Source organism: Rutidosis leptorrhynchoides, chromosome 4 (assembly GCF_046630445.1).
Source record: "Rutidosis leptorrhynchoides isolate AG116_Rl617_1_P2 chromosome 4, CSIRO_AGI_Rlap_v1, whole genome shotgun sequence".
NCBI lineage: Eukaryota > Viridiplantae > Streptophyta > Magnoliopsida > Asterales > Asteraceae > Rutidosis > Rutidosis leptorrhynchoides.
In genome coordinates, this window is record NC_092336.1 from 67,319,088 (window position 1) to 67,344,386 (window position 25,299).

At 32.4% G+C, this 25,299-nt stretch overlaps 2 protein-coding genes across 11 annotated transcripts; one reads left to right on the forward strand and one right to left on the reverse strand.

The window, feature by feature from the left end:
* Positions 1 to 313: 313 nt before the first annotated feature.
* LOC139839700 (beta-galactosidase-like) lies at positions 314 to 5,758 on the forward strand. 10 transcript variants are annotated; one of them, XM_071829834.1, is made up of 9 exons: positions 314 to 670; positions 1,226 to 2,115; positions 3,553 to 3,734; positions 3,872 to 3,960; positions 4,060 to 4,207; positions 4,333 to 4,454; positions 4,549 to 4,711; positions 4,797 to 4,938; positions 5,473 to 5,758. In XM_071829834.1, exons 7-9 carry the CDS (start codon positions 4,658 to 4,660, stop codon positions 5,535 to 5,537), a joined length of 261 nt encoding a protein of 86 aa, XP_071685935.1. In that variant the 5' UTR covers positions 314 to 670; positions 1,226 to 2,115; positions 3,553 to 3,734; positions 3,872 to 3,960; positions 4,060 to 4,207; positions 4,333 to 4,454; positions 4,549 to 4,657; the 3' UTR covers positions 5,538 to 5,758. The 10 variants fall into 10 exon arrangements, 7 of the variants coding, with proteins under 7 accessions (XP_071685935.1, XP_071685933.1, XP_071685936.1 ...); XM_071829832.1 differs by having other exon boundaries at positions 1,226 to 1,426; positions 2,054 to 2,115; positions 4,333 to 4,711; XM_071829835.1 differs by having other exon boundaries at positions 1,226 to 1,426; positions 2,054 to 2,115; positions 3,607 to 3,734; positions 4,333 to 4,711.
* A 13,772-nt stretch (positions 5,759 to 19,530) lies between these two features.
* Positions 19,531 to 21,425, reverse strand: LOC139844120 (acetyltransferase At1g77540). Its single transcript, XM_071834332.1, has 2 exons — positions 21,165 to 21,425; positions 19,531 to 19,873 (listed from the first exon to the last, which is right to left on the reverse strand). Exons 1-2 carry the CDS (start codon positions 21,423 to 21,425, stop codon positions 19,802 to 19,804), a joined length of 333 nt encoding a protein of 110 aa, XP_071690433.1. The 3' UTR covers positions 19,531 to 19,801.
* Positions 21,426 to 25,299: the final 3,874 nt, after the last annotated feature.

Below are 25,299 nucleotides of genomic sequence, written 5' to 3' on the forward strand. Positions count from 1 at the left end.
GAAGATTATTGATTCATAATTTACAGAGATGTTTTTGAGTTGCTATAATGAAGAACAAGAAGATTGAGGGGTAAGATACGTACGTGATATCAGTACTAGATATCTTCTCCCTCTCCTCTCCCTTCTCCCTATCTCCCTACTTATTAAAACAAAAGCTAAATGAAGTAATAATTTTTTGAAAACACACTTTATGACCGATGGATGGATCTAAGACAATTTATCATTACAGCCGTTGATCTACTTCTCGAAATTAATATTACGTAACTTTTTTTCAAGAACAATGACAAGGACAAAATTACCCCAATACGCAAAATCTTATGGGAATTAGGGGTTTCATAATTAATTAATCTAACAACATTATATGGCTATCAAATTGTTCCGAAATCCTCTAAAATCTCAAATAAGTAATCTTTTTGGAGAAGATACCAAAATCAAAGAATCAATTGGAGTCATTCTAGGGATTTTTTCTAGGGTTTCATATGAAGATCGAATACGCTATCTTGCTATCTGACGAGTGATTTAACTGTTGATTTTAAAGAGTAAGATTTCGCGTTATCATGGAAGGAGAGGAGATTATTCAAACGATTTTAAGAATCAAATCATCATATGATATTTTGGAGATCGTTGAGGATTATGCAATATAAACGAACCGTAAATTCTAATGAATCAGGTAATCAGTTCATCTACTTTTTAATCGATTATTAGTTTGGTCTATCGAATCATGTAATCAAAGATGCGAGTATGTGAACTGGAATAAATCATGGTTACGATTATCAGGTTAATTGATTATATATCTAACCCTAACTGGAAAAGATTACTATGATAATTGGGTTGATAATGGTCATGGAAGTCCATATGTGCTTCATCTCCATTTGGTAGAGAGACTCTATGTATTTCTTCCCTATTATTATGTAATTAAATTAAATACTATCATATAAAATAAATGGGCCATTTAAGATGATTCATTAGGTTAGTCATATATTGTGTTTCACTTTGGACGTATTAAATTAAATTATTAATGTATCATACACTTTTTACATGGATGATATTGAAGCAATGACATGAGTGTGCATTGTTGTTATGGCTACACCTATTGTACATGTTTTGAGTTGTGTGATATTAAATTTGTACATATCAGATCAAAATTATATGTATATTATATATATCATATAATAAGGAACATTGTGATTATCTGCATTAACTTTGGCCTAAAATGGAATTGCAGGGCATAGTGTAGTTGTCATGGCATCAACCACTGGACAGTGCACGAAGACTCAATGTTAATATAGCTGAGGTACAATTGTTGTTGTACATTGTAGCAAGTGCATGCTTTGTGTGCTACATTTTTTATTATTGATTTTTATTTATAATTGTCCCGCCTGTCTCTTAACTCATGGAGAAGCTTCTATCAGAAGTCTCTGCTCTGGTATATTTTTTCTTTTTTCTACTGACTCTTCGCTATTGATAAACAAATTGAAAATCGTTGCATTGTACAGACTTCGAGATGTTTTGTATACTAGATGTCAAAACATGACTAATTTTTGTCATACATTGATGGTCATACGGTAAAATGACCATATTTTGAAATATTTGAATGCAACAGTCAAGTGCTCACGGTGGGTATGTTTGTAGGTTTGATTTTATTCAGTCAATATAGTCATGAGCGAGATGTCTTTAAGTGGCTTGGGCGGTAAGTTTGGTTAGGTTAATCGTTGGAGAGTTCATATTGAGTTGGATGGTATATGGGCTAAGAATTACCTTTGTCAGCAGGGTTGCAATTTGATTCTGATAATCAGAAATGGTTAAGAATTTATTTTAGAGTTAAAAGTGCAAAACACAAGTCCACTGTCAAAAGGCACATAACTTTTAATGATACCCTTATAAATAGATAAATACATGGCAATAACCAGATGTCGGGTAAAAAAGAAGCAGTATTTACATTACTGTGTGCCCATTTTGCTGTTTGGAGTTGTTGAATTCTTCATATCCGTATACAGTAACCTAAATAAATACATTCATAGCCACTAATGAAATAATGATCTATAAATTCAAGTGATAGGTTGCTGGTGTGGCTGTTTCCTAAATTTGACCTCAATGGTTTGACTTTCTTAGCAGGTATTATCAAATAAGTACCTTATAATACTAATTGTTTCACATCATCGTATTGAAATCATCATACTTGCATCTTTTATGTGAATTATGTGCTACAGGTGGGGCAGACTTATGTAGTGGCTACCAGGGTCAGTCACCTTGGCGATTAAATTTTTTTAGTGTATTTATATGTTAGAGTTCGGCATTTTGTCCCATTTTTCCCCCTAATTTTGTAAGTTATAACGCATCGCGTTTTGATTTTGGGCATTGATTCGACTGATCATACAATTTTTGTCCAACATTATTTGTTTATATATATATATATATATATATATATATATATATATATATATATATATATATATATATATATATATATATATATATATATATATATATAGTGGTAGGATCAAGGGGGAAGTAACCATTCGGGTGGAAGCGGGGGAAGCAAAAACTTTTTTTTTTTTCGTTTTTTGAAAAAACTTTGTTCACGAATATTATAGATGAGATGAAAATATGAACATTTAGTAGAGACACTTTGTGATAAATGTTTTTATTTTGGCGGGAAAACGCTCGAAGAAGTAATATATAACAATTATCGTGTTTTTCGAACGTATTTTAAGGTTTTAGCTATTGGGGTTTAGATATTAGGGTTTAGATATTAGGGTTTATAGGTTTGAATATTAGGGTTTAGAAATTTAGGATTTAGGGTTTAGATTTAGGGTTTAGATTTAGGATTTAGATTGAGTTTTTAACACGAACGGTTTAGAGTTTAGAGTTTAGGGTTTGGTGTTTTGGGTTTATGGAATAAACCCAAAACACCAAACCCTAAACCCTAAACTCTAAACTCTAAATCGGGCTAAATTTTACTTCACAAAACATGAAAAAAAAACGTTCATATTCTACACGAACAATATTATCTTGAATGTTATTTTTGTTGATCGTTTTCCCGCCTAAATAATAACATTCATCACGAAGTGTCTCTTCTAAATGTTCATATTTTCGTGTGATCTTGATGCCGAAATTTTTTTTTTCAAAAAAAACGAAATTTTTTTTTTTTTTTGCTTCCCCCCGCTTCCCCCCGATTGGTTACTTCCCCATTGATCCTACCCCTATATATATATATATATATATATATATATATATATATATATATATAGGGGCAGGATCAATGGGGAAGTAACCATTCGGGGGGAATATATATATATATATATATACATACATATAAAGTGTCGAATTGGATGGGGTTACATGCTTAGTATAACATTTGCGGTTATCGACATTCTACGTCTTTTAAGCCTAGATAACGATACAGCGGTTACGCCGTGATAGAGATATAGTTCTCAAGAGTCAATTTGCAGGAGTAGATGATAAGATTATACTCTAACGTCTTTCTTTTCCAACACAAAATACAGTGTACCGTGTGTTTAGTCTTTTTATCTCTTTGTTTCGTGTGATCAGAAGTGATACACTACTATCAGTTTGGCAGTTCATTTTTATTTTACAAGTCTTTAGCTGGAAAACATGAAAAGAAGTAAAGAACAATAGGTGAAAGTAATAAAGAAGGAAGGATCTAGAACGTCTCATTGCATAGACACCAGTTATCTTATACAGAAGGAATTCGTTTCGACAAAACACATCAGGTATTTTTTTTATTTTTTTTATTTTGAGGAAATCAAGCCACAAAATATAACTTCATAGACAGATTCAACCAGTTATATTATCACCCGTTATCTTTCATATTTTACTGATTTTTGTAATCTATCTGAACTGTATTCAGTACAAGTACAGTTGCAACACATTATCTGCTTAGGGTCAGTGAAGCTTGGCAAATGTTACCATTCTAATTAGCTTCCAAGGCTCTTAAAGGTACATGAAAATCAGGTCTATTGTTTATTGTAATAAATAAATCGAATAGTGTTGTTGACAAGAATAGTGTATTGATAATGGAAATTGTTTCAAAAATAGGAGGATCGAGCAAACATAACTGCAATTTCAGTCAATCCATGGGAAATTCCCTCCAATATCTACCCTAAAAAGTGATATTTGGTGATGAAACGAAATTGGTTGCACATTCGGAATGCCAAAAAAAATATGTTGATAACTTCCTATTTAGGTAACCTATATATAGCTCTACTTATATTTTGCTTCGTATATGCAATGATGAGTACATTAATAGAAATTTATTGATTGCGTATTCGATCAGTTATAAATTTATGAGCAACCTCTCTGTATTTATAGTACTAAAACGAGAAGCCAAAATGGGGGCCACTGAAAGATTTGCATAAAGCCATAAAACTCGGTGAGCCTGCTTTAGTAAATAGTGATCCCACTATTATCAATAGCAAAGACACCATCAAAAGGTTGTATTTTTATGTTCTTTTTGTTCGTTTATGATTTGCTTAATTCGACAACATAATAGTTGGAGCTCAGTTTTTATATATGATGTCTTTATAGGCGTATGTTTATAATTATAAGGCTGGAGATTGTGCTACTTTATTTTCAAATAATATTTGAGCCGATTACATTACAATAAATCTCCTAAACCAGAAGTACAATAATCTCCATGGTCTACAGCGGATACTCTGACGGCAAGAATACCGTTTATAATACAAAAAGGGTGAAATCGTGCAACAATACAAAACTCTCATAGTACACATGAATTGATTAAGTTAGTTGATATTTATTTGTGATTGTGATTATAGGTATGGTCACAATGTTTGCTGATGCAAATGAAATCTGATGGGCGAGGATTTGCTTGGCAGTCATTTATTGATCAAACGGAAACGTATGGTGATAATGAGTATACCACACGTGGGTTATTGGAGCAACTCAATGTCACTAGAGGTTCGTCCGATTATTTGTGGTACATGACATAGTAAGTGCAACGGGTATGTTGTCCTCATGTGGTGTTTTACGCAAGATATTAAATATAGAAGTGACACTTTTTACTTATTTCGTTATACATTGGTTGCTCGGGTCTTATTCATCTCAAGTGAGTCAAATAAAAAGGGGTTTTTTTTTTTTTTTTTAACTAATTAGGACATATAAAAGTTTAATTCTTAAGTCAACTTACTGATAATTATCACACTAGCAGGACAATGATCATGGTAATTATGGGCACCCTTCAAAAGCTCAAGATGTCAAATTCGTGCAATATACACTTCCATTTAAGTAGTGATTCGTGTGTGCAGTGGGCCGTGGATCTTCTATACGTATATTGTCTTAAATATCAACTCAATATATGTTTCTTTTTTATGTTATGGTCTAATTCTATAGATAGCTGGTAAATACATAAGTATCATATTATTATTTCTTACTTGAAACCTTATTTTATTCAATAGCACTGATACTGGTATTCTTTATTGTTTTCCAAAACAGTTGCAAGGAATGCGACACACAACAATAAGAGCACTGGGTGTGTTGACGCGTCAGTTCAGTGTTAGTTCACTGTCTTGCTGATGACTGTACGCTGACTGGACTGACATTGTAAACTGATATTGCTGAAAAAACAGGGGAATTAAGAAGATAGTCAGTTCAGTGTCTTGGAAAGAGAAAATATTTTTTGTTTTATTAAATTTATTCATCTTAAAATCTTTAAAATAATTTGTATAAAAATACGGAGTATCACTTGGACAGTTGGACATCCATTTCTTAATTGATATCACGTGATGTGCACTTACCCTTAAAAGTTATATTACTTGTACCATATGCATACTTATTTGTACAATTACCTGCCATTTTTCCCAACCCATCTTCCCCAACCCATCTGAAACAAAACCATAACTTTCCCTCAAAACACCATCAAATATTCAAATCACAAACGAACGATAAATAAAAGGAAAAATACAAATAAACCTAAACAAACCCAAAAATGAATATATAAAACACTCAAACGGTCGAAAATTTGAAAATGGGACCCACTCAATGGTTAGATACAGCGTCGTCTGCACAACGTTGGCCTTCAGAACGTCGGACCGACGCCGAAAGGGTGTCGGCCGACCGTGGGTTGAAATGAAATGGGAAGCCGACGGTGGGGTGACAGGCTCCACACCTAGAGCTCTAAGAAGGTTTGTTGGGATCCACAGTATAGTCAAGTCAGGTTTAATAGGATACCATTTGCATAGTGAATTGACAAAACCGTCATTCTAATCTCGAATTCAAGTCACTTAACTAATAATAATAATACAATATATATATATATATATATATATATATATATATATATATATATATATATATATATATATATATATATATATATATGGGTAGGATCAATGGAGAAGTAACCAATCGGGGGGAAGCGAAAAAAAAATCGTTTTTTGAAAAAACTTTGTTCACGAACATTATAGATTGGATGAAAATATGAACATTTAGAAAAGACACTTCGTGATGAATGTTATTATTTAGGCGGGAAAACGATCGACAAAAATAATATTCAAGATAATATTGTTCGTGAAAAATGTTAACGTTTTTTTTCCATGTTTTGTGAAGTAAAATTTAGCCCTATTTAGAGTTTAGGTTTTAGGGTTTAGGGTTTGGTGTTTTGGGTTTATTCCATAAACCCAAAACACCAAACCCTAAACCATAAACCCTAAACCTTAAACTCTAAACCATTCGTGTTAAAAACTCAATCTAAATCCCAAATCTAAACCCTAAATCTAAACCCTAAACCCTAAATTTCTAAACCCTAATATCTAAACCCTATAAACCCTAATATCTAAACCCTATAAACCCTAATACCTAAACCCTAATATTCAAACCCTAATATCTAAAACCTCAAAATACGTTCGAAAAATACGATAATTGTTATATATTACTTCTTTGAGCGTTTTCTCGCCAAAATAAAAACATTTATCACAAAGTGTCTTTATTAAATGTTCATATTTTCATCCAATCTATAATGTTCGTGAACACAGTTTTTTCAAAAAACGAAAAGAAAAAAAAAATTGCTTCCCCCGAATGGTTACTTCCCTCTTGATCCTACCAATATATATATATATATATATATATACACACGGTTTGGAAAGACCTACGTAGGTTGGATTTATTTGAGAAGCTAGATCGAGGAGGACCTCATGTAACTTGATTGAAAGTTGTTCTTTCAGAAGGGTGTTTGTGAACTTGGTGTAGCAACTTATTAAACTTTTGGTCTTCCCTTAGGACTTGATTATATTTCATGTTCTTAGTACTTTACTATAGCAAATTTCCTTAACAAAATCCCGCGAATTCGCGGGTCTTTGACTAGTCAATTAAATAAATTTTAATCTAATTTAAATCTATTTAAATTAGGTTAGTGGAATTAATGGGATTAGTGGAATGCCAACTAGGACTGCCATGTCAGTTTGTAAATAAAATTTAGTAAAATTTTAGTATGCGTAGAATTTCTCTTATATCTTATAATAGAGAGTTTACAGGTCATCGTTTGCTTTTAAGAGTTGTAACATGTTCTTTCGAAGTTGTAACATGCCTTTAAAAATAAATCTGATGATGTCATGCTTTTAATAATTTAATAATAGTATTGAATTAGAATTTAAAATAACTTCACGAAGCTTACAGAGTACACCTCTATTTTTATTTTTTATTTAATTTTGATTATAAACAGCTTCTAGGAGAAGCTTTCTACAACTGTTTATTACTATGTAAACTCGATTTAGAGTTAGATGAACATCTTCATTAGTTTTACTCTTTCTCCAATCACTTATTCTTCATTCGAATTGTACCACTGGAAAATATTCATTCAGGTACCATTTGTAAGTCATTATGTGAGTGCTTCTTTTATGTCTTTAAGGTTTTTGTTGCTTTCTACATCTTGATGTATTCTTGACGGTATAATTTTGTTTCAGATTCAATTAGAATGCGGTATTAAATCAAGATGTCTCCCGATTCAGAAGGTAATATTGTAAACTCTGGTTCGTTATACAAAGTGTTCAACAAAGAAATTTTCATCAAAATCAACTAATCTTTTCCAATTTTCTTATCAGGTGACGTTTTAATTTTGAAACTAAGTTAGGGTTTTAACCAATTCATTTTATAATTGAAGGTGTTTTTCATTGCTTGGAAGGCGAGATCTTCACACATCAGGTGACGTTTTAATTAAAAACTATTGATTGCAATTAGGGTTTTAAACTCTGTCGATTTTGTTTTCTTAAGTAGATATTTGTAGATTAAGAATCAGAATCGTAAGGAAATATTCAAGGTAATTTAAAATGTTTTTTTTTGTTTTGTTTACATTGACTATGAATATCTTACTTTATATAACTTTCTTATGTAATGCTATGGTTAAAGGTGATATGGCCTTTGTAGGATTCAGCACTGATATGGAAATGGAAGCTGTGAGTTTCAAATTCAGTTTTGTTAGTGTATGGTTTCAGTGGTTTATTTTAGGGTTTCTCTTCAATAAATTTTGATTAATTCATCTTAAGTTTCAATTGTTATTTATGTGGTGTTTGATGTAAATTATGATGGTGAGTGCAGGCAATGAAAAGTTTGGCGATTTTTTTAAGTTGAAAAGTGTTTAAGTTTATATAGTTGCAGGTATCTTGACTCATTTACTAATAAACAAGTCAAGTGATTTAAGATTTATGTTGTCGTAACTAATTTGTTAGTTAACTGGATAATAGTAAAATATGGGCTATACATGGATTCTGTTTTGTATGGATTTATGTTATTTTATATGTTTAAACTATTATACGTTGTTCAAATTATGACTGCATATTTTTTCGCCTACTAATTTTGTATACATAGACTCTGTTATGACTCTGTTATGTGTATATATATATATATATATATATATATATATATATATATATATATATATCAAATGTCAATATGCTAATATGCTAATGACAACATTGTGTGTGTTTAATAGTAGTAGATTAAGTAAATCATAGTAGCGATTAATTAGATGTGCCTTGCGTTTGATTACTTGGATCTATAAAAAATAAAGCTTAGTATTAAAGTAATGCTAAATCGTGATGTAATTTGTATAATGTTGAGGGTAGGCGCCTTTTGTATGATTAATGTTTATCCGATATTCTGATGCAATGAGTTTTTCTAAGTAATTTCAAGGATGAATTTTGATCTAGGATATCAACCATTATATAAAAAAGTGTATAAGCATGCTGAAGTTAAGGTTGAGTTCATGAAACGCATATAATGAGTTACTTTTGGTGCACCTTCAGGTAACCTAAATCATTATACTATCAATGACTCTAAGTTGCACTTAGTTCTTTTGCCAACTATATATTGCTTGACACTATAGATACTTTCAGTTTTTTTTTTTTTTTTTTTTTTTTTTTTTTTTTTGCTGCTGCTTGCATAGAGGTTGTTTATTAATTCTTGATTTGATGTTTTTGAAACTGAATTTGTCACTATTGCTATTAGAATAAGGTGTATAATGAAAATGAATTTCTGAATGCCTATTATTTTTTTCTTTTTTCAGGAACTACTTTGTGTCCAACGGTAACAATTTATTGGACTAATTGGGTTTTATGACTTTGCAAGCTAGCAAAAGTATTTATGCACATATAGAAGCTTACTGGGTGTAAGTTGTATGTTTTAAGTTGTGGCCACATTAATCACTTCAATCAAGGGTGTGTGTTACTTTAGCTTTATAATAGTTTTGTATGTGATAATATGTACATAGACGGTTAGACATATACTATACAAGTATTGAGCCTGTTACACTAATAATGTGGTAATGGTGGTGATGGTGTATCTTCTAAGTACTAATAAAAAAAATCAATGTTTTGATTTGGTCAATTTGTTGGGGCGTTAATACTTTGATACTGTAGTATGTGAGAATTTTGCTTAAGATATGCAATTTGTTTTCTTTATATAATTTTTGGTACAAATATTTTTAAACAATACTATTATGAATCAGATATCAGATATATAATATATAATGGGAAAAACCTTGACCATAATTAAATGCATATGTTAGGGATAAGAATTGGTTCTGAATAGTAGTTATTATCCCCTACTTTCATGTGTGTATATCTGTTGTAGAGTTAAGAGTCACCTAAACCAAATGTCTTAACACAAATATGCACAAAGGAAATATTATGTAATCAAGCATAATGCTGTACATTAGTATGGTTGTGTACCACGAGATATTCCATCTAGTCACAAATAGTATAAACATTTTATAATAAACTATATATATTATAAATAAATATTTAAATTTTTAACCAAATACGGTGTAATAAATATTAATTAACGGGTCAATGACTCTAAAATTATAATGTAGATTTATTAGTCAAACCCGTGAATTCACGGGTCAATGAACTAGTTATTAATGGTTATAGCTACAAACTTACCTATTTTCATAATGTGTGTTGTAGCTCTCATTGAAAGCACAAAATTGATCAGGTATATTTTCGTCTAGGCTAGAAACACGATTGAGTGCGATAGAGAGGGTTTTTTGGATCAGCGACGTTAACCTCCGTGATAACACGTACTCGAGATGATGATCTCAGGAGAGTGGTTATGGGGTGGTTATGGCTGACAACCGGCCTATGGACGACGCCGATTGGCGGTTAAGGGAAAAAAATCCTACCATAAGTGGTAGGTAGAAACCGTAGAGAAAAATTGTCTATCCTAATTGCTTGGATGGCCACTCTATTTATAAAAGAGAATTAGGGTTTTGAGTGTGAACTTATGGACTGTCCACAGACCAAGCCCATTTGTTCAGACCGATGGGCTACGCACATCATCACCATAAAATACCATTCTACGTTATAAATTTTTAAATGAGTGTTAATGTAAACATGATGTGATCGATTACTTGTTGGAGCGTAAAATTAATTACGAGAATGATTTGTTTAAAATTAACGTAACTATTCAATATAAAAACTTGTAACTCTATTTTTTTTTTTTTTTTTTTTTAAAAAGTGTTAAAAGTTTAACTTTAATTTATTTAACCTTTTAAACAACCTACTCTTCCCGTCCCATTAAACATGTCGAGTTGTTCCCTATGAAATTACACAAAATTTTAGGAGTGTCCACTTTAATGACAATGTGGAAATTGTTATGAGACGTACATAGTAGTATCACATTAGCTAGTATTAGAACATTTGTATCTATTGTAAACAACGGCCTTGGATCCGAGTTGGCAGAGAGGCAACGCCAGAAAAGCTCGGTATCGCCGCGTTGTTTCGGCGGCTTCCGTGGTAATCCAACGGAAGGAGCAACGCAGTTGGTTTGAATTATTATTTATTTATTATTTTAAAAATATTATTTTTATTCCCTTTTAATATTTACCCAATTATAGTTTAACACATCATCACAACACTCTTAACCAACATCAAAAATCTAACACCACCAATACTGCACAACAAAAACCAACACATCCCAATTATCAAAAAAGTAGAAAAAACAACCAACACGAGTTACCACTACAATTACAAATGATCTTATATGGCAAGTTACACACACCCCTTGTACTTTCCTTAATAGCAAACCTTCACAAAACTAAACATCATATAAATTAAACACTTGCCTTTTCTTACCTTGCCAAAAATACTCTTATACAAATACCTATTTACTACAAGTATAATAAATCATTAAGACTTAGGTTCCTAGAATGTGCATAACTAAAACAGAAAACAAACCATCAAACGTCAAAAATAGAACTCAAATAGGAAACACAGAGGTGGATATCAGCATTCATATTTGCTACTACAAACTACAAGAAAATTGCTCATCGATATTTTAGTGACGACCCGATATTTAGTCACTTAATAATGTTATTTAGTTACTATTAAAAAAGTGGTCACTAAATTATAGTCGCTATACGATATTAGTGACCAAACAAATGGTCACTATAGTGACCAATTTTGATATTTTGGTCTCTAAAAATATTTTGTGACGGATTTATAGTGACGAGAAGTGACCAACCTATTTCGGTCACTAACTTGATTTAGTGACCAATTTAGTATTATTAGTGACCAATAGCTTTCGTCACTAAAGCTCATTTTTCTTGTAGTGGGATATACATATTAATGTAGTATTATAGTTTATGGTTCCAACCCAATTGCAATCCAATTCTGTGTCTCAAGACCCAAATACATAATCCTAAACAAGTCAATGAGCCTATCCTAAGTCTCTATTTACAGCACTTTCAGCTTTTGTTTTAGACTATACTCTGTTAATATCAGTTTCTATATATCTAGTGGGGGGTTCAGGTCTCACGAGTGTTACATGTTCCGTCAATATAATTCTTAAACAACAATAAAATAACCATTCACGTATGTATTATCTTAGAATGTAGTTATCTCCCACGCACATACAATATTGTTCAGTATTTGGTTGTGTTTATGCACTCAGCAAGTCATACAAAAGCTGACCAGAAAATTGTTCCCAAATCCTGGTCACTATTTGAATATATATACTGTACTATTTTAGACATAGATGTTAAACAATAATTCACACAATACCTAGCTGTACATTGGACTAGAATTTGTAGCACAATTGGTTGGTGAGATACTTTATGGTACATATAAGCAATTAAGCATAATGATAATGGCAGTGTTCTGCCTTCGATGAAAAAACTGATTACTAGATAGCAATTAAGCATAATGATAATGACTTGCAAATTAAAGTAGTAACGAAATATGTCACATTGACTTTTACGGTTCCAGCTTCCATGACACTGTTTAAGTTTAGTCCCAGAACGCGGACAATGTTCCTAAATAAGAGAAGGAAAAAAAAAAAAGATGAGTTTGTGACTCATAGTTACAAAGCAATAAAGTAGAAAAACTAAGCACACTGACTAATAAATATGTATGAAACAAAGTGAACGATTTGTACCAAGCATAACTACTCTGTTGACTATCAGCTTCATATCACCTAAAACCATTGTTTGAGTACCTTTTGTTGCATTTAAACTCCCATTGAAGTTGCAGAACTGTGAATAGTCCTTGTTTCAATTATATCTTTCTATTTTGTTCAATAGGAGTTATTGCACACAATAATTGTATGAAGATGCAACTGGTTTGGCGGCCAGTTTAGGATATTCAAGGTAACCAATAATTCAATAAGGGTATCCAAATCTTGAATGATAGTTCAGGATATATAACACATTTGAAGCATAGAAGTCAAACACTAACTTACACAAAAGCCTGGCTGGAAATTTTAAGACTAAGCAGTAGTTTGAGACTGAGATAGCAGATGCTATAACTCCAATTGAACGTGATAGAAAGTTATAACTGGAGAAAAACAAGCACATTCACGTGTAAAAAAGAATAACCATTCAAATGTAAACCCTCTAAAAAGTGATCCTGTCAACAGAAACATTGTTACAAGCTTGGGTATGAATATGGGCATATGAACATAAAAAAAAAAATAAGAGAAGTAGAGATTGACATGCACCTTATTCCATGTGGCTTAATGATAAAGTTTACTTTGAATGATGCATCTTCATAACCCAATAGCCCAAAGTTAGGAAACCCAAATAAGATATCTAGCATTCACACGGGTCAACAAATGATCTAATAAAACAGAAGTAAATCAGGTCAGAACTTATATTCGGCACTCTAGCAAGGACTTACACGGGTCAACAAATGATCTAATAAAACAGAAGTAAATCAGGTCAGAACTTATATTCGGCACTCTAACAACTATTAAACCCATAAAGGCAATTTACAAAATTTTATGTAATGTCATTCAAACTAAGAAGGTAGATAGGTCCAAATAAGTGAATAACCCTCAAAACAGCTATAACCAAGATCATACAAATAACTAAATAAGTGAATTTACACCTTACAATCATAACCAAGGTGAATTGGGATGCTACAACATGTCAACACTCGAACTCATATTGGTCACTTGACCTTACCCACAAGTGAAACCACAAGGCACTAAACATAGTAACAGAACATCTAGCTAATAGGTATACCAACAAGAGATGGATATGGAAATGGATATGGGGATAGTGTATGAAATCAATCAAACATAGAATAAAGATGCGAGAGTTAAAACCAAAATGCACAGAGAGCACAATCTTCCAAATTGAGCAATAATCGAATAAACGGAAGTTTGATCAAAACCTGTAGCAAACATGAAAGCTTCAACTCCTTAAGCAAAGGAGTAAATAAGAAGACCGGAAATGGAGATGGTGATGGCCTGATTAAAAGAATCCCCTTGTTGAGACTTTATTTGAACAAAAACCAATCAAACATGTAATAATAAACGTAAGTGAGAATGGAAGCATCATGACTTCAAGGCTCTCAGGAAATATGAAGTCATGTATAGGTGCAACTATACCTCTGTATTGCTGATATGGCTGTATTAAGCCGGCTGACTACAAAGGCAACGGTTCGAGATCTGTGAATCTTGTTAGTTTTTAGCTGCTGCGAGTGGTGACATGGAAATAAAAAAGGTAAAAATTGACATGAAAATACATGTCAGTAATAAAAAATAAAAGAAAAATCCAAGGTGTCAATTTGTACCTCAATTGCAACCATTTTCAAACTAGACACCTTTTTACACACTAAATTGAAATCAAACTCCTTTATGGGCAAATAGAAAACCGATATACCCTTTTATGTTACCTTTCTGAGCAATTTGCCCTAGATAATGCTAATTTGGTATTCATGGTTTATGATTCTAACACATTTGTAATCAAAGTTTGCACTTCATCACCCTATAAACTATTATAAGTAGATGACTTAATCAAAAGAGTATTAATTATCAACTTCCAAGATATTTATATATGTAGGCATGAAATAATATTATGGAGATGAAAGTGGCTAGACTGGTGGTCAGTGAGTCATACAAAGGAGACAAATAGACTGCAGACAAGTCTCGGTTGAAAGGTTAAGATAAGTCCTACTTCAAACATATATATCAAACACTAATTGATACAACTCTGGTTGGAATTTATTTATTTATTTTGCAGTAGTTTAAGAAGACCCCTAACCATTGTTTGACACCCTTATGTTGCTTTCTCTTACGGAGCACCTGCAATACAAGGATGCGACTGAGCTTACATGGATATGGGAAACATGCCCACTAGAATTTGCATATCATAGACAAACTGTCTAAAATAGAACTAAGATAGGGATACAGAAAATAACAGCTTTCGTATTATCCGCATACAAGAGATCTTAGATATAAGATACTCGTATTTATGATTTATGGTTCTAACACATCTGTTATCTTCTACATCTCGAGACCAAAATATTACTAAATAAGTAGATGAGCCAAGAAATAAATATAATCTCCTAAAAAGAAAAACCACAGGATAAAAACTCACTAGTACTCTGATTCATCAATTTCTAAAGAACAGGTGAATATGCAACTGATTTGGTGGTAAGTTAGTTATACAGAAAATAAGCAGCGTAATATACACAAATCTTAGCCATTCAGGAAATATGTCGTTTTAAACATATTGGTCAAATAGTAAGTCAACAAATTCCACAAAAACTGGTTGGAAACTAACAAAATGTGAATTAGATTGAAAAATAAGGCAGGATACCTCCTTTGGTTACTGGTATCATGCTAGCGTCTAGTTTAGCCAAGATAGGGAACACATGGAAAGCTGTTTCTACGGACAGAACAATAAACGACATAGAGACAAATGACGTTATTATCGAAGGATCATAAAAGATGATAGAACTGCAGAGACAGACGCATACTAATATGGTAAGGAGATATGAGACAATCTTAAGTTCAGCATTTCATTTTTTTTTTTTTTTTTTTTTGGCGGAAAAAAACAAAAACTATTATTACCAAAGAATTTTTATCAACCGATGATACAGGAACCTTAAACACGGTGCACAACTAGAAAAGCGGTCCATAACCTAACCTAGCCATAAGGCTATCTAAAGGCGAGTCGTGCCGGAACAAAAATAAACCACGACCCCTAAACAAAGAAGAGAAAACAAGCCCTACACTTACCAAGTTCAGCATTCATGGTGTAAAATTCCGAGACAGGATTTACGTTTAGTTCTACACCTCATATAGATTTAGCCACACAGACCACATTTGTCTAGCAACACAATATACTTGCTCATAAAAAAATTTCACATGTAAAACCCTGTAAAAGTACCATCATTTCACCAAGAACACCAAATACTAGTAGCTTATTCATGTGTGTGTGCCTAAAAGGAAAAGTGAGAACTACATGACAACATGCATCTAAGTGTATTCAATTGAACAAGTACTACATAATGTTTAATCCAGTATTATATTTAATTATACACCTTGGGAACCTAAAGAAAAAATACTAATCAACACACACTAATAGCACCATGAGAAATTTATAGCTTCAGGATTACAGGAAGCTTAGGGTTATTGGGTGTGTCGAAGTAAACAGCCTAGGAACAACTACTTGTGAAAAGAAAAAAATATCAATTGGAGAGTCTTGTGGCTTAACTTCATGCAAAAAGACAAATTATCAAAGAGAGGAGATGGCATAACTCTCAAAAGAAGAGCTGCATCACTTCAATTAATTAAGATTATAACTTTTTTTTTTTTGGCGAAAAGAAAAATACTACGTAATTCATTAACAAAAGAGGAATCCATTCATCAAAATGATGAAAGGAACCTAATACAAAAACAGTACAACTTGTGTAGGCCACTTGGAATTTGGAAACCAAACCAACAAAAACCAATATTCATGAATCCCAAAAACCAATATTCATAAATCCCCCATTATTATTCAATTGACAAAATCATACGAATCCTAGATTCACATATAATGTTGATGGGCCCAAATAAACTTCCCAAATCAACAAATTGACAAAACATAGTACGGACAAACAATGATAAATCTGGAAAAGCATCAGATGTAAAATGGAGCAGCTAACGACCCGATCATAATTAATAAAGAACCAATTCTTACAAAACGAGCAACACCGGCATAAACGGAAGCAGGGTCAGAGCCACGACAAAAAATGACGTGCTCGGCAACAGAAGCCAAACCGTAGATGAGTAGGCTACCAATCCCAACTATCATGGACTTTGGGTGCGTTTCAAAGGGAAATTCAGGTTTCCCCTGCGACTTAATTTGTGTAAAAGAAAGTAAGGCGTTGATCATAAAACCAGCCGAGGATGGAGGCATGATTCCTATAGCAGCAGCTTCTTCCCCGATAGCTGGCTGTACAACTTCGCCTACTCCTCTTGCTACCCATACTACTGCTGCAGATCCAGCTAATATTGCTGCAGCTGCAGCTGCTGCTGTTGCTCTTAAACTTTCATATATGGGCGACGAGTTAAAGACGGGTTGTGCGGTGATCGGTGGTTGAGCAGCTGCAGCTGCAGCTACTGCTCTTGCTCTTGCTCTAATTCTTTCATACATGGCAGATAAGAGCGATGAGTTAAAGAAGGTTTGTGCGGCGATCGGTGGTTGAGCAACTACAGCTGCAGCTACTGCTCTTGCTCTAATACTTTCATACATGTCGGAGAAGCTCGATGAGTTAATGACGGGTTGTGAGGCGATCGGTGGTGGAGCAACCTCTCCACCTTCTTCTATCAGATCACCCATAACAATCGAATTCATTATCGGCGTACACATTCGGAAGATTTACTAGGTACTACTGTAGTATTTTAATTTTGGATGAAAGGAATGGTGGTTTTTAGGTTTCTATTATATAGGGAATACAAGAAGTAGCTTTCAAACCCCGTCCCGTGTTTTAAACACGGAGTAATGTTACACAAAGCAACTCACATACAAACGTGGCATGAAATTACCTCCACGTAATTTTTATTAGTGCCCAGTTAGCGTATTAATCTTTAACTCTTAATTACAGTCAACAGATCTCATTAAAATAGAGATGTGGTCCATGTCAGCATGCCATGTATGTGTGTGGGTCAAATTGTGTGAAATTTTTGTGTGGAGAAAGTATTTCCGATCAATTATATTACGGAGTATTTTGTTATATAGTATAGCTTGAGAATTTGTATAAGTAAAAAATATTCATTTAATTGATCCAAATTATCATCCCAATCCTTTTAACGGTACCTTGCCGATCTCTATAAAAATGCCTTATTGGTGCTCTTGGTATTAGTGTGTGATTTTCAACTTCATCATCACTTAATTGATCCAAATTATCAATTTAGTCAAGTGTACCTATATATAACTATTCGATAATGTGTTAATTTCATTCGCTTCATCATTACGATTGCGATTGACTCATATTGTTATAAAATATATGAAGAAATGAAGATTATGTGTGTAATAATTGAAACATGGATATATTTACAGATTAATTAAACAAATTTCAAAAAAATAATAATAAGATAAACTAACCGTTTGAATTGAAACGGCTAGTTTTTGTCCAAAATACCTCGTGCTCGATCATGTCTTAAAACGAAATAACGCAGCACGGTCCCTGGGAGGGTGACTAGGGCGGGTTCACATCTATCGCCGCCCTCCTGGGCAGAAACCTGGACGATGATCGCGTCGGGAGTGCTCTTACAAGTTAAAGAGAAAATTCCTTTAGTAGGATTCTAAATGAACGCAAAAATGGTAATTTTATAAGAACTACATTTTTAAAAACACATGCAGCCACTTTGAGATCAAAGCTCCTTACACATTTTTGCTTGTTCATCCACAATAATGTAAACGGCATGTCATCAAATAGTCCAAATTAGGGCATCCCATAAACTCGACTCATAAGAGCTAGGTTCATAGTCTTTTAAATCAAGAGTTTCACGACTATGATTTTGAGTATGCGTGAAGTAATTTATATAATTTTCTAGACAGTATATTGTTTGTCTGGATATTTTTTGTGAAAATAAACTACTCAAAATTTCATTATGCTATAACATCGTCGTTACAAATAAAATCATCGATCTGCACCCTTAACTCCTGAAGTACCAGTAATGAAAAAACAACCTATCCTTTTCAACAACTTGTAAAACAAAGTAGTAAAAATTCAGGATAGAGTCGATGCCACAATAATAAACGAACAACCTATCCTTTCCAAACCAGCAATTATGGCATCAATGAAAGTTGGAACTAAAACCATTACACACAACCATGAGGGTGGTGGTGGCATGGTAAGACCCTCACCTTCCAATGTGGAGGTCAAGGGTTCGATTCCTTGCACCCACAAAGTTATTCTCCCTCATGGCCATGGAGGTTCGCCTGCAATGACTCCGGGCTGCTCGCAAAGCGAGTAGTCGCCCTGGGATTAGTCAGTTAAAAAATGTTGGATACCCGGGTTACAAAAAAAAATAAAAAAATAAAACCATTACACACATGAATAGCAACTGCAGAAGAAAAGCTATGCATAAGGAGACCAGTAAGTAATACCTTGAATTGAAGGACTGAGTGTGCATTTCTTAAAGATATTCAGGATGTCAACAGCACGCGATTTCTACTAACAAATAACAATACATACACCACCAAACCAAATATAGACTATGGTTCTAAACATTAAATTCTTTGACATTCTAAAATATAAATATATTTCATTTTAAGATTCTTGTAATTGCAATGGCTTCTTGAAACCTAAACCAAATATAGACATGGTTTGCAAGTGTTTTACACTAAAGGGAAAATAAAGTTACATATGCTGGACATATGGGCATTCAATTTAATGTTTAGAACAATATCCTTTTAGTGAGGTAAACTCTAAATGTGCTACATACATATGGGCATTGACTTAATCGGCACATTATTACAGAAACAAATTTGTATTTATCATCTAATACAGCACTTATTACCACTCAATGCAAATTAACAGATGAACCTTGAGCTTCACATGCTAGATTTGAGATCTTCAGAGTACAACAATGACTTCCAAGCTGGATTTTTTGGTAGAAATGTCTCCTGCCATACACAGAATACACATTAGCTTCACCTTAATCAACAATTTAAAGCTTGTGAAATAAAGACAAGACACGCCATACATGGGGTAGGGGATTCATGAATTTAATTCAAAGCGTATATAAGTTCAAGGTGCAAGCACAAAGCCTCCTCAGTTTTACAGGTTTCAGAAATTTCTGACTTTCACATTACATTCAACATATGTGATTCGGTTCGACCCGTTTGGGTCTGTTGAAAAAAAGCTGACCCACTTGGACCCAACCCTGTTTGGGTTCGACCCAAACCTGACCCGAACCGATTGCCAGGTATAGTGAAATGTTGTCTAGGAAACTTGTGCCAAGAAGTTTCATCACAGGTTCCTGTAAGACAGACAACTTAGCAACTTACCCCAACTACGTAACTATGACTACCAAAAACACAAGAGATAAGGATAATTTCAATATCAAAGAATGAAATACTAACGTTGTCCGTCAGTGTTTTTTTTTTTTTTTTTTTTTGATGCGTAAAACAGAAAAGTAAATTAAAATAGAACAAAAGTAATAGTGTTATGTTACAATATTGGATTTCTATTTGTCCGTTAGCAGTTGACAGATCACTAGCAGCTTACCAGGTGACATTAACAACCCTACCAAGTAAATGTAAACAGAAAGAAAGATTTTTTATCCACAATCAATTGGCCATTTTAAATCTTTGTCAGTATTTTAATTTGTAATCGGTAGATCCATCATAGTCTTCAACGTCAAGAACAACTAGCATATCAGCGGTTAACCGTGAGGCTAACTTTGCAAGTGGGAAATGTATTTCGCGGTTGCGAGGCTAATGAAGAAAATTGGACAGAACTGGGCTTAAGTTGGAGAACAGATTTCGCAGGTTGCGACTTGCGAAGTGTTCGCAATTGCGACGACCTTAAAAAAAATTGTATGGATACTCTCTTTTAGCATATTGTTGAGTCAATTTGAAACTGTAATGAGTCGAAAATGGTCACGGGTTAACCCGGACCCGGTTAGGCGGTGTACATCCAGTAAAATAATACTCCACTCTCAGGTAGTAGAATGTATACTCAAAATTGCCTATGATCCTGACGTGTGATAATTGAGTGGAGCTTGTTATCAGCGTTTTATTCGAAAATATACTAGTGAAGTCCCACATAATTCCAGATTAAAGAAAGATATCATAGTGATTTTTAGGTCAAATTGTTCAAACTTGACAGGGGCTTGTAGCTCTTTCAATACATATGTAAAACAAGATTAAAATTGCAACAAAATTAATGGAAATATTGGGTAAGGGAGCTTACAGAGATGTAAGAGCAAGTAGGAATAACTGATAATGAATTGGATTGAGCGTAATTGAAGGCGGCAACAGAGAGATGTGAAGCTAAACCTAAACCTCGTTTGGAAGACGGAACGAAGGTGTGGATTATATCCATTACTTTTCCACCGTTGATTAATTCGCATTCCAAGTATGCTTTTTTGTCTTCTGTTTCAAACTTTTTCTGTTTCTCGTTCAATACGATCTTCGGTAGTGCCGCCGCCGCTCCGCTGGTCCCCGTCGCCATCTTTACCGTACAGTTGACTTTAAATCGGAGCTCTGTAATGTTCTCGTGTTTTATTTTCGAACGAAAGGAAAAGAAAAAATTGATGTGTACTCGAGTTTTATTAGTATAAGATAAAGTAAAAAATGTTATAAAAGTTAAATTGGATGTTAATTTTATTATTATTATAGATATTGTATAGTAGATTTTTTGAGTATAAATATGTGTGTTATGAGTTTATAAAACACACACTAAATATATTCTCTCATATTCTCTCTATATACTTATTAGTAGTCTACAGTCAAGAACTAGGCCACTAAAGGTAGTTATAAGCCTACTGAATTATAACACGTTATCAGCACGAAGTGCTCCGTATAATCAAGGTTTATCTAAGCAAGCACACGTCACTAATCAAGGTAAGAAATTATCTAACTTTTATTAACTTCACTAACATTTATATTTATGTTATTTAAGTTATATATGGTCGGTTATACCGCCTGAATTATATTTCTGTAATATAACTTTTATTAACTTCACTAACATTTATATTTATGTTATTTAAGTTATATATGGTCGGTTATACCGCCTGAATTATATTTCTGTAATCTAACTTTCATTAACTTCACTAACATTTATATTTATGTTATTTAAGTTATATATGGTCGGTTATACCACCTGAATTATATTTTCTGTAATCTGACTCTTATTAACTTCACTAACATTTATATTTATGTTAATAAGACCTCATGATTGTACGCAACACGTCATTTGACAACACGGTACTTTATGTACGCAACACGTCATTTGACAACACGGTACCATGGGTCGAGATTAATTCCGATCAATACGAATACGATGGGGTCTTTATATGTTATCTAACATTTATGATTACTTATGCAATTAATCATTATTTATTTCATGCATACTAATGTTTATTCTTAAAAGTAAATCTTAAAAGTTAAAATAAGAAAAAATAGTTTGTATTTTTATTAAAAGTAAATCTTAAAAGTTAAAATAAGAAAAAGTAGTTTGTATTTTTATTAAAAGTAAATTTTAAAAGTTAAAATAAGAAAAAGTAGTTTGTATTTTTATTAAAAGTAAATCTTAAAAGTTAAAATAAGAAAAGTAGTTTGTATTTTTATTAAAAGTAAATCTTAAAAGTTAAAATAAGAAAAGTAGTTTGTATTTTTATTAAAAGTAAATCTTAAAAGTTAAAATAAGAAAAAGTAGTTTTTATTTTTATTAAAAGTAAATCTTAAAAGTTAAAATAAGAAAAAAATCTTGTCCTTTATATTACTCATACGCGTTTTGATATAGTGACTTTATTCATTAACGTCAACTAACGACGTTACAATGGTCATATATACATAATGGTTGTTAACGTCAACTGACGACGTTACAACAACTATATTTTTCAAATATAAAATAAACATCTCCGTTTTCACATTTTCACAAATCAATCTTCATTTTTCAGATTACTACTCTCAAAAAGTTTTTGTAAAAATAATTCACACAAGGATGATTTTTCCTATTGTATTGGTCATATTAACTATCATCATTGTTGCTAATATACCACCGGGTGAACCTATATTCTATCCTGCCCTTGTGGTTTTATTATTTGTAATCATACCATTATTCTGTTGTTTGCTGCTTATGAATTTAAAATGATTCTAATTTCATTTTATTATTTGTCTATGAATAGAAGTTGATTATGATTATGATTTATGTTATTCATCTTTATGATAATAGAAAATGTCGAATTTGAAAAGGCTTAAATTTGCTCATTTAGAACAAGTGGGAACAACTACTTAACATGGGTTATGAATGTAGAAAAACATCTCGAATCAAACTGTATTTTAGAAACCCTGAATGAAAATAACAATTATTCCGAACAAGAGAAAGCAATAGTAAGTATTTTTCTTAGCAAACATATTGACGAGTCCTTAGAATCTACATATTATATGATCGAAAATCCAAGTGTATTATGAAAAATACTCAAAGATAGATACGATATTAATTATCAAAAAATAAAATAAAAAAATAAAAAAATTAAAAAATAAAATAAAAAATAAAAAATAATAACAGTGATCCATGAAAGAATAAAATTAAAGATATTAGTAGACGCTCTTATAAGAATTCCGGAGATTCTTATTAATGATCTGGTAACGTGGATCATCAGTCTAGTATTTCTTGAATACATGAACATCTTGTTTAGCTCTACAAATAAGTCCCAAAAGAAAAGAAAACGAGAGTGAATCTGTTGACAAATCTTGATTAAATTAACCCTGAGCTACCTTGAGACTTGAATGGTTTGAATTTTCTAAGATGCCTAGTTTTTTATGTATCACTCATAAATAAATGGTTTTAGACCATAACGCATATGTTTTATTAAGTGTTATCTTTTATGTACTTCAGATTATAACTTGTTTGCAGGTAATATAATTTGATTATCTTGCTGAAATATAACTCATAATTTGCATATCTTATTTGAAGTTTTAGTATGAATCCTGCAGAAATACAACATCAATTAAATGGTAAAGACCTATGTATTGCAGATAGTAGTAACATACACACTATGATCAAATCAAAGAAATATTTCATTGATTTAAATCAAATGAAGGAATTATAAATACTATATCAGCTCTTGCAAACTTGATATAAGAAACGAAAAAGGCAAAATTTCATATTACCAAATGGTACGAATTTTTTGGTAAACAATGTCTTGTTTTCTCCCAAATCAAAGAGAAATTTGTTAAGTTTCTCTGATATATATCATAATGGATATGATTATCAGTCAATGATAATCGAAAATGAGAAATATCTATGTAGCACCGAAAAGCGCATAGGATTAAAAGCGCATATGATAAAAAGCGCATATGATGAAAAGCGCAGCGCATATGATTAAAAGCGCATATGATAAAAAGCGCATATGATGAAAAGCGCATCGCATATAATTAAAAGCGCATATAATGAAAAGTGCATATGACGAAAAGCGCAGCACATATGATTAAAAGCGCATATGGTGAAAATGATATATGATGAAAAGCACATATGGTGATTAATGAAAATCACATATGGTGATTAATGAAAAGCACATATAGTGATTAATGAAAAGCACATATAGTGATTAACGGAAAACACATATGGTGATTAATGAAAATCACATATGGCGATTAATGAAAAGCACATTGAGAAATAATCACCAATGTTTCTTGAAAGAATTCAAGGGTATATATATGGACCAATTCATCCATCATGTGGACCATTTTTCTAATAGACGCATCTAACGCATGGTCTCATGTTTGTGTGTTATCAAGCCATAATATGGCATTTGCAAAGTTTCTTGCACAAATTATTAAATTAAGAACACATTATTCTGATTACACCATTAAAAGGATGAGACTTGATAATGCTGGTGAGTTAACATCTCAAGCTTTTAATAATTATTATATGTCTACAAGGATTGTTGTTGACCATCCAGTTGCTCATGTGCATACACAAAATTGGTTTAACTGGATCAATAGATAAACGCTTACAGCTAATAACTGGACAATTAGAAATGAGTACAAAACTCTCAATATTTATATGGGGACATGTAAATTTACATGATGTGACATTAATTCGCATTAAATCAAGTGCAAGTTATAAATATTCTCCATTACCAACTTAATTTTAGTGGAGACCAAATATTTTCCATCTTAGAACATTTGGTTGTGCAGTGTATTTTTAATTGAACAACCACAACAAATGGTTCCTCAAAGAAGGATTGAAATATATGTTAGATATGAAACATCTTCAATCATAAGATATATTGAACCCATGATGGGTGATGTTTTTACAGCAAGTTTTGTCGATTGTCACTTTAATGAAACATTGTTCCCTATATTAGGGGGAGAAA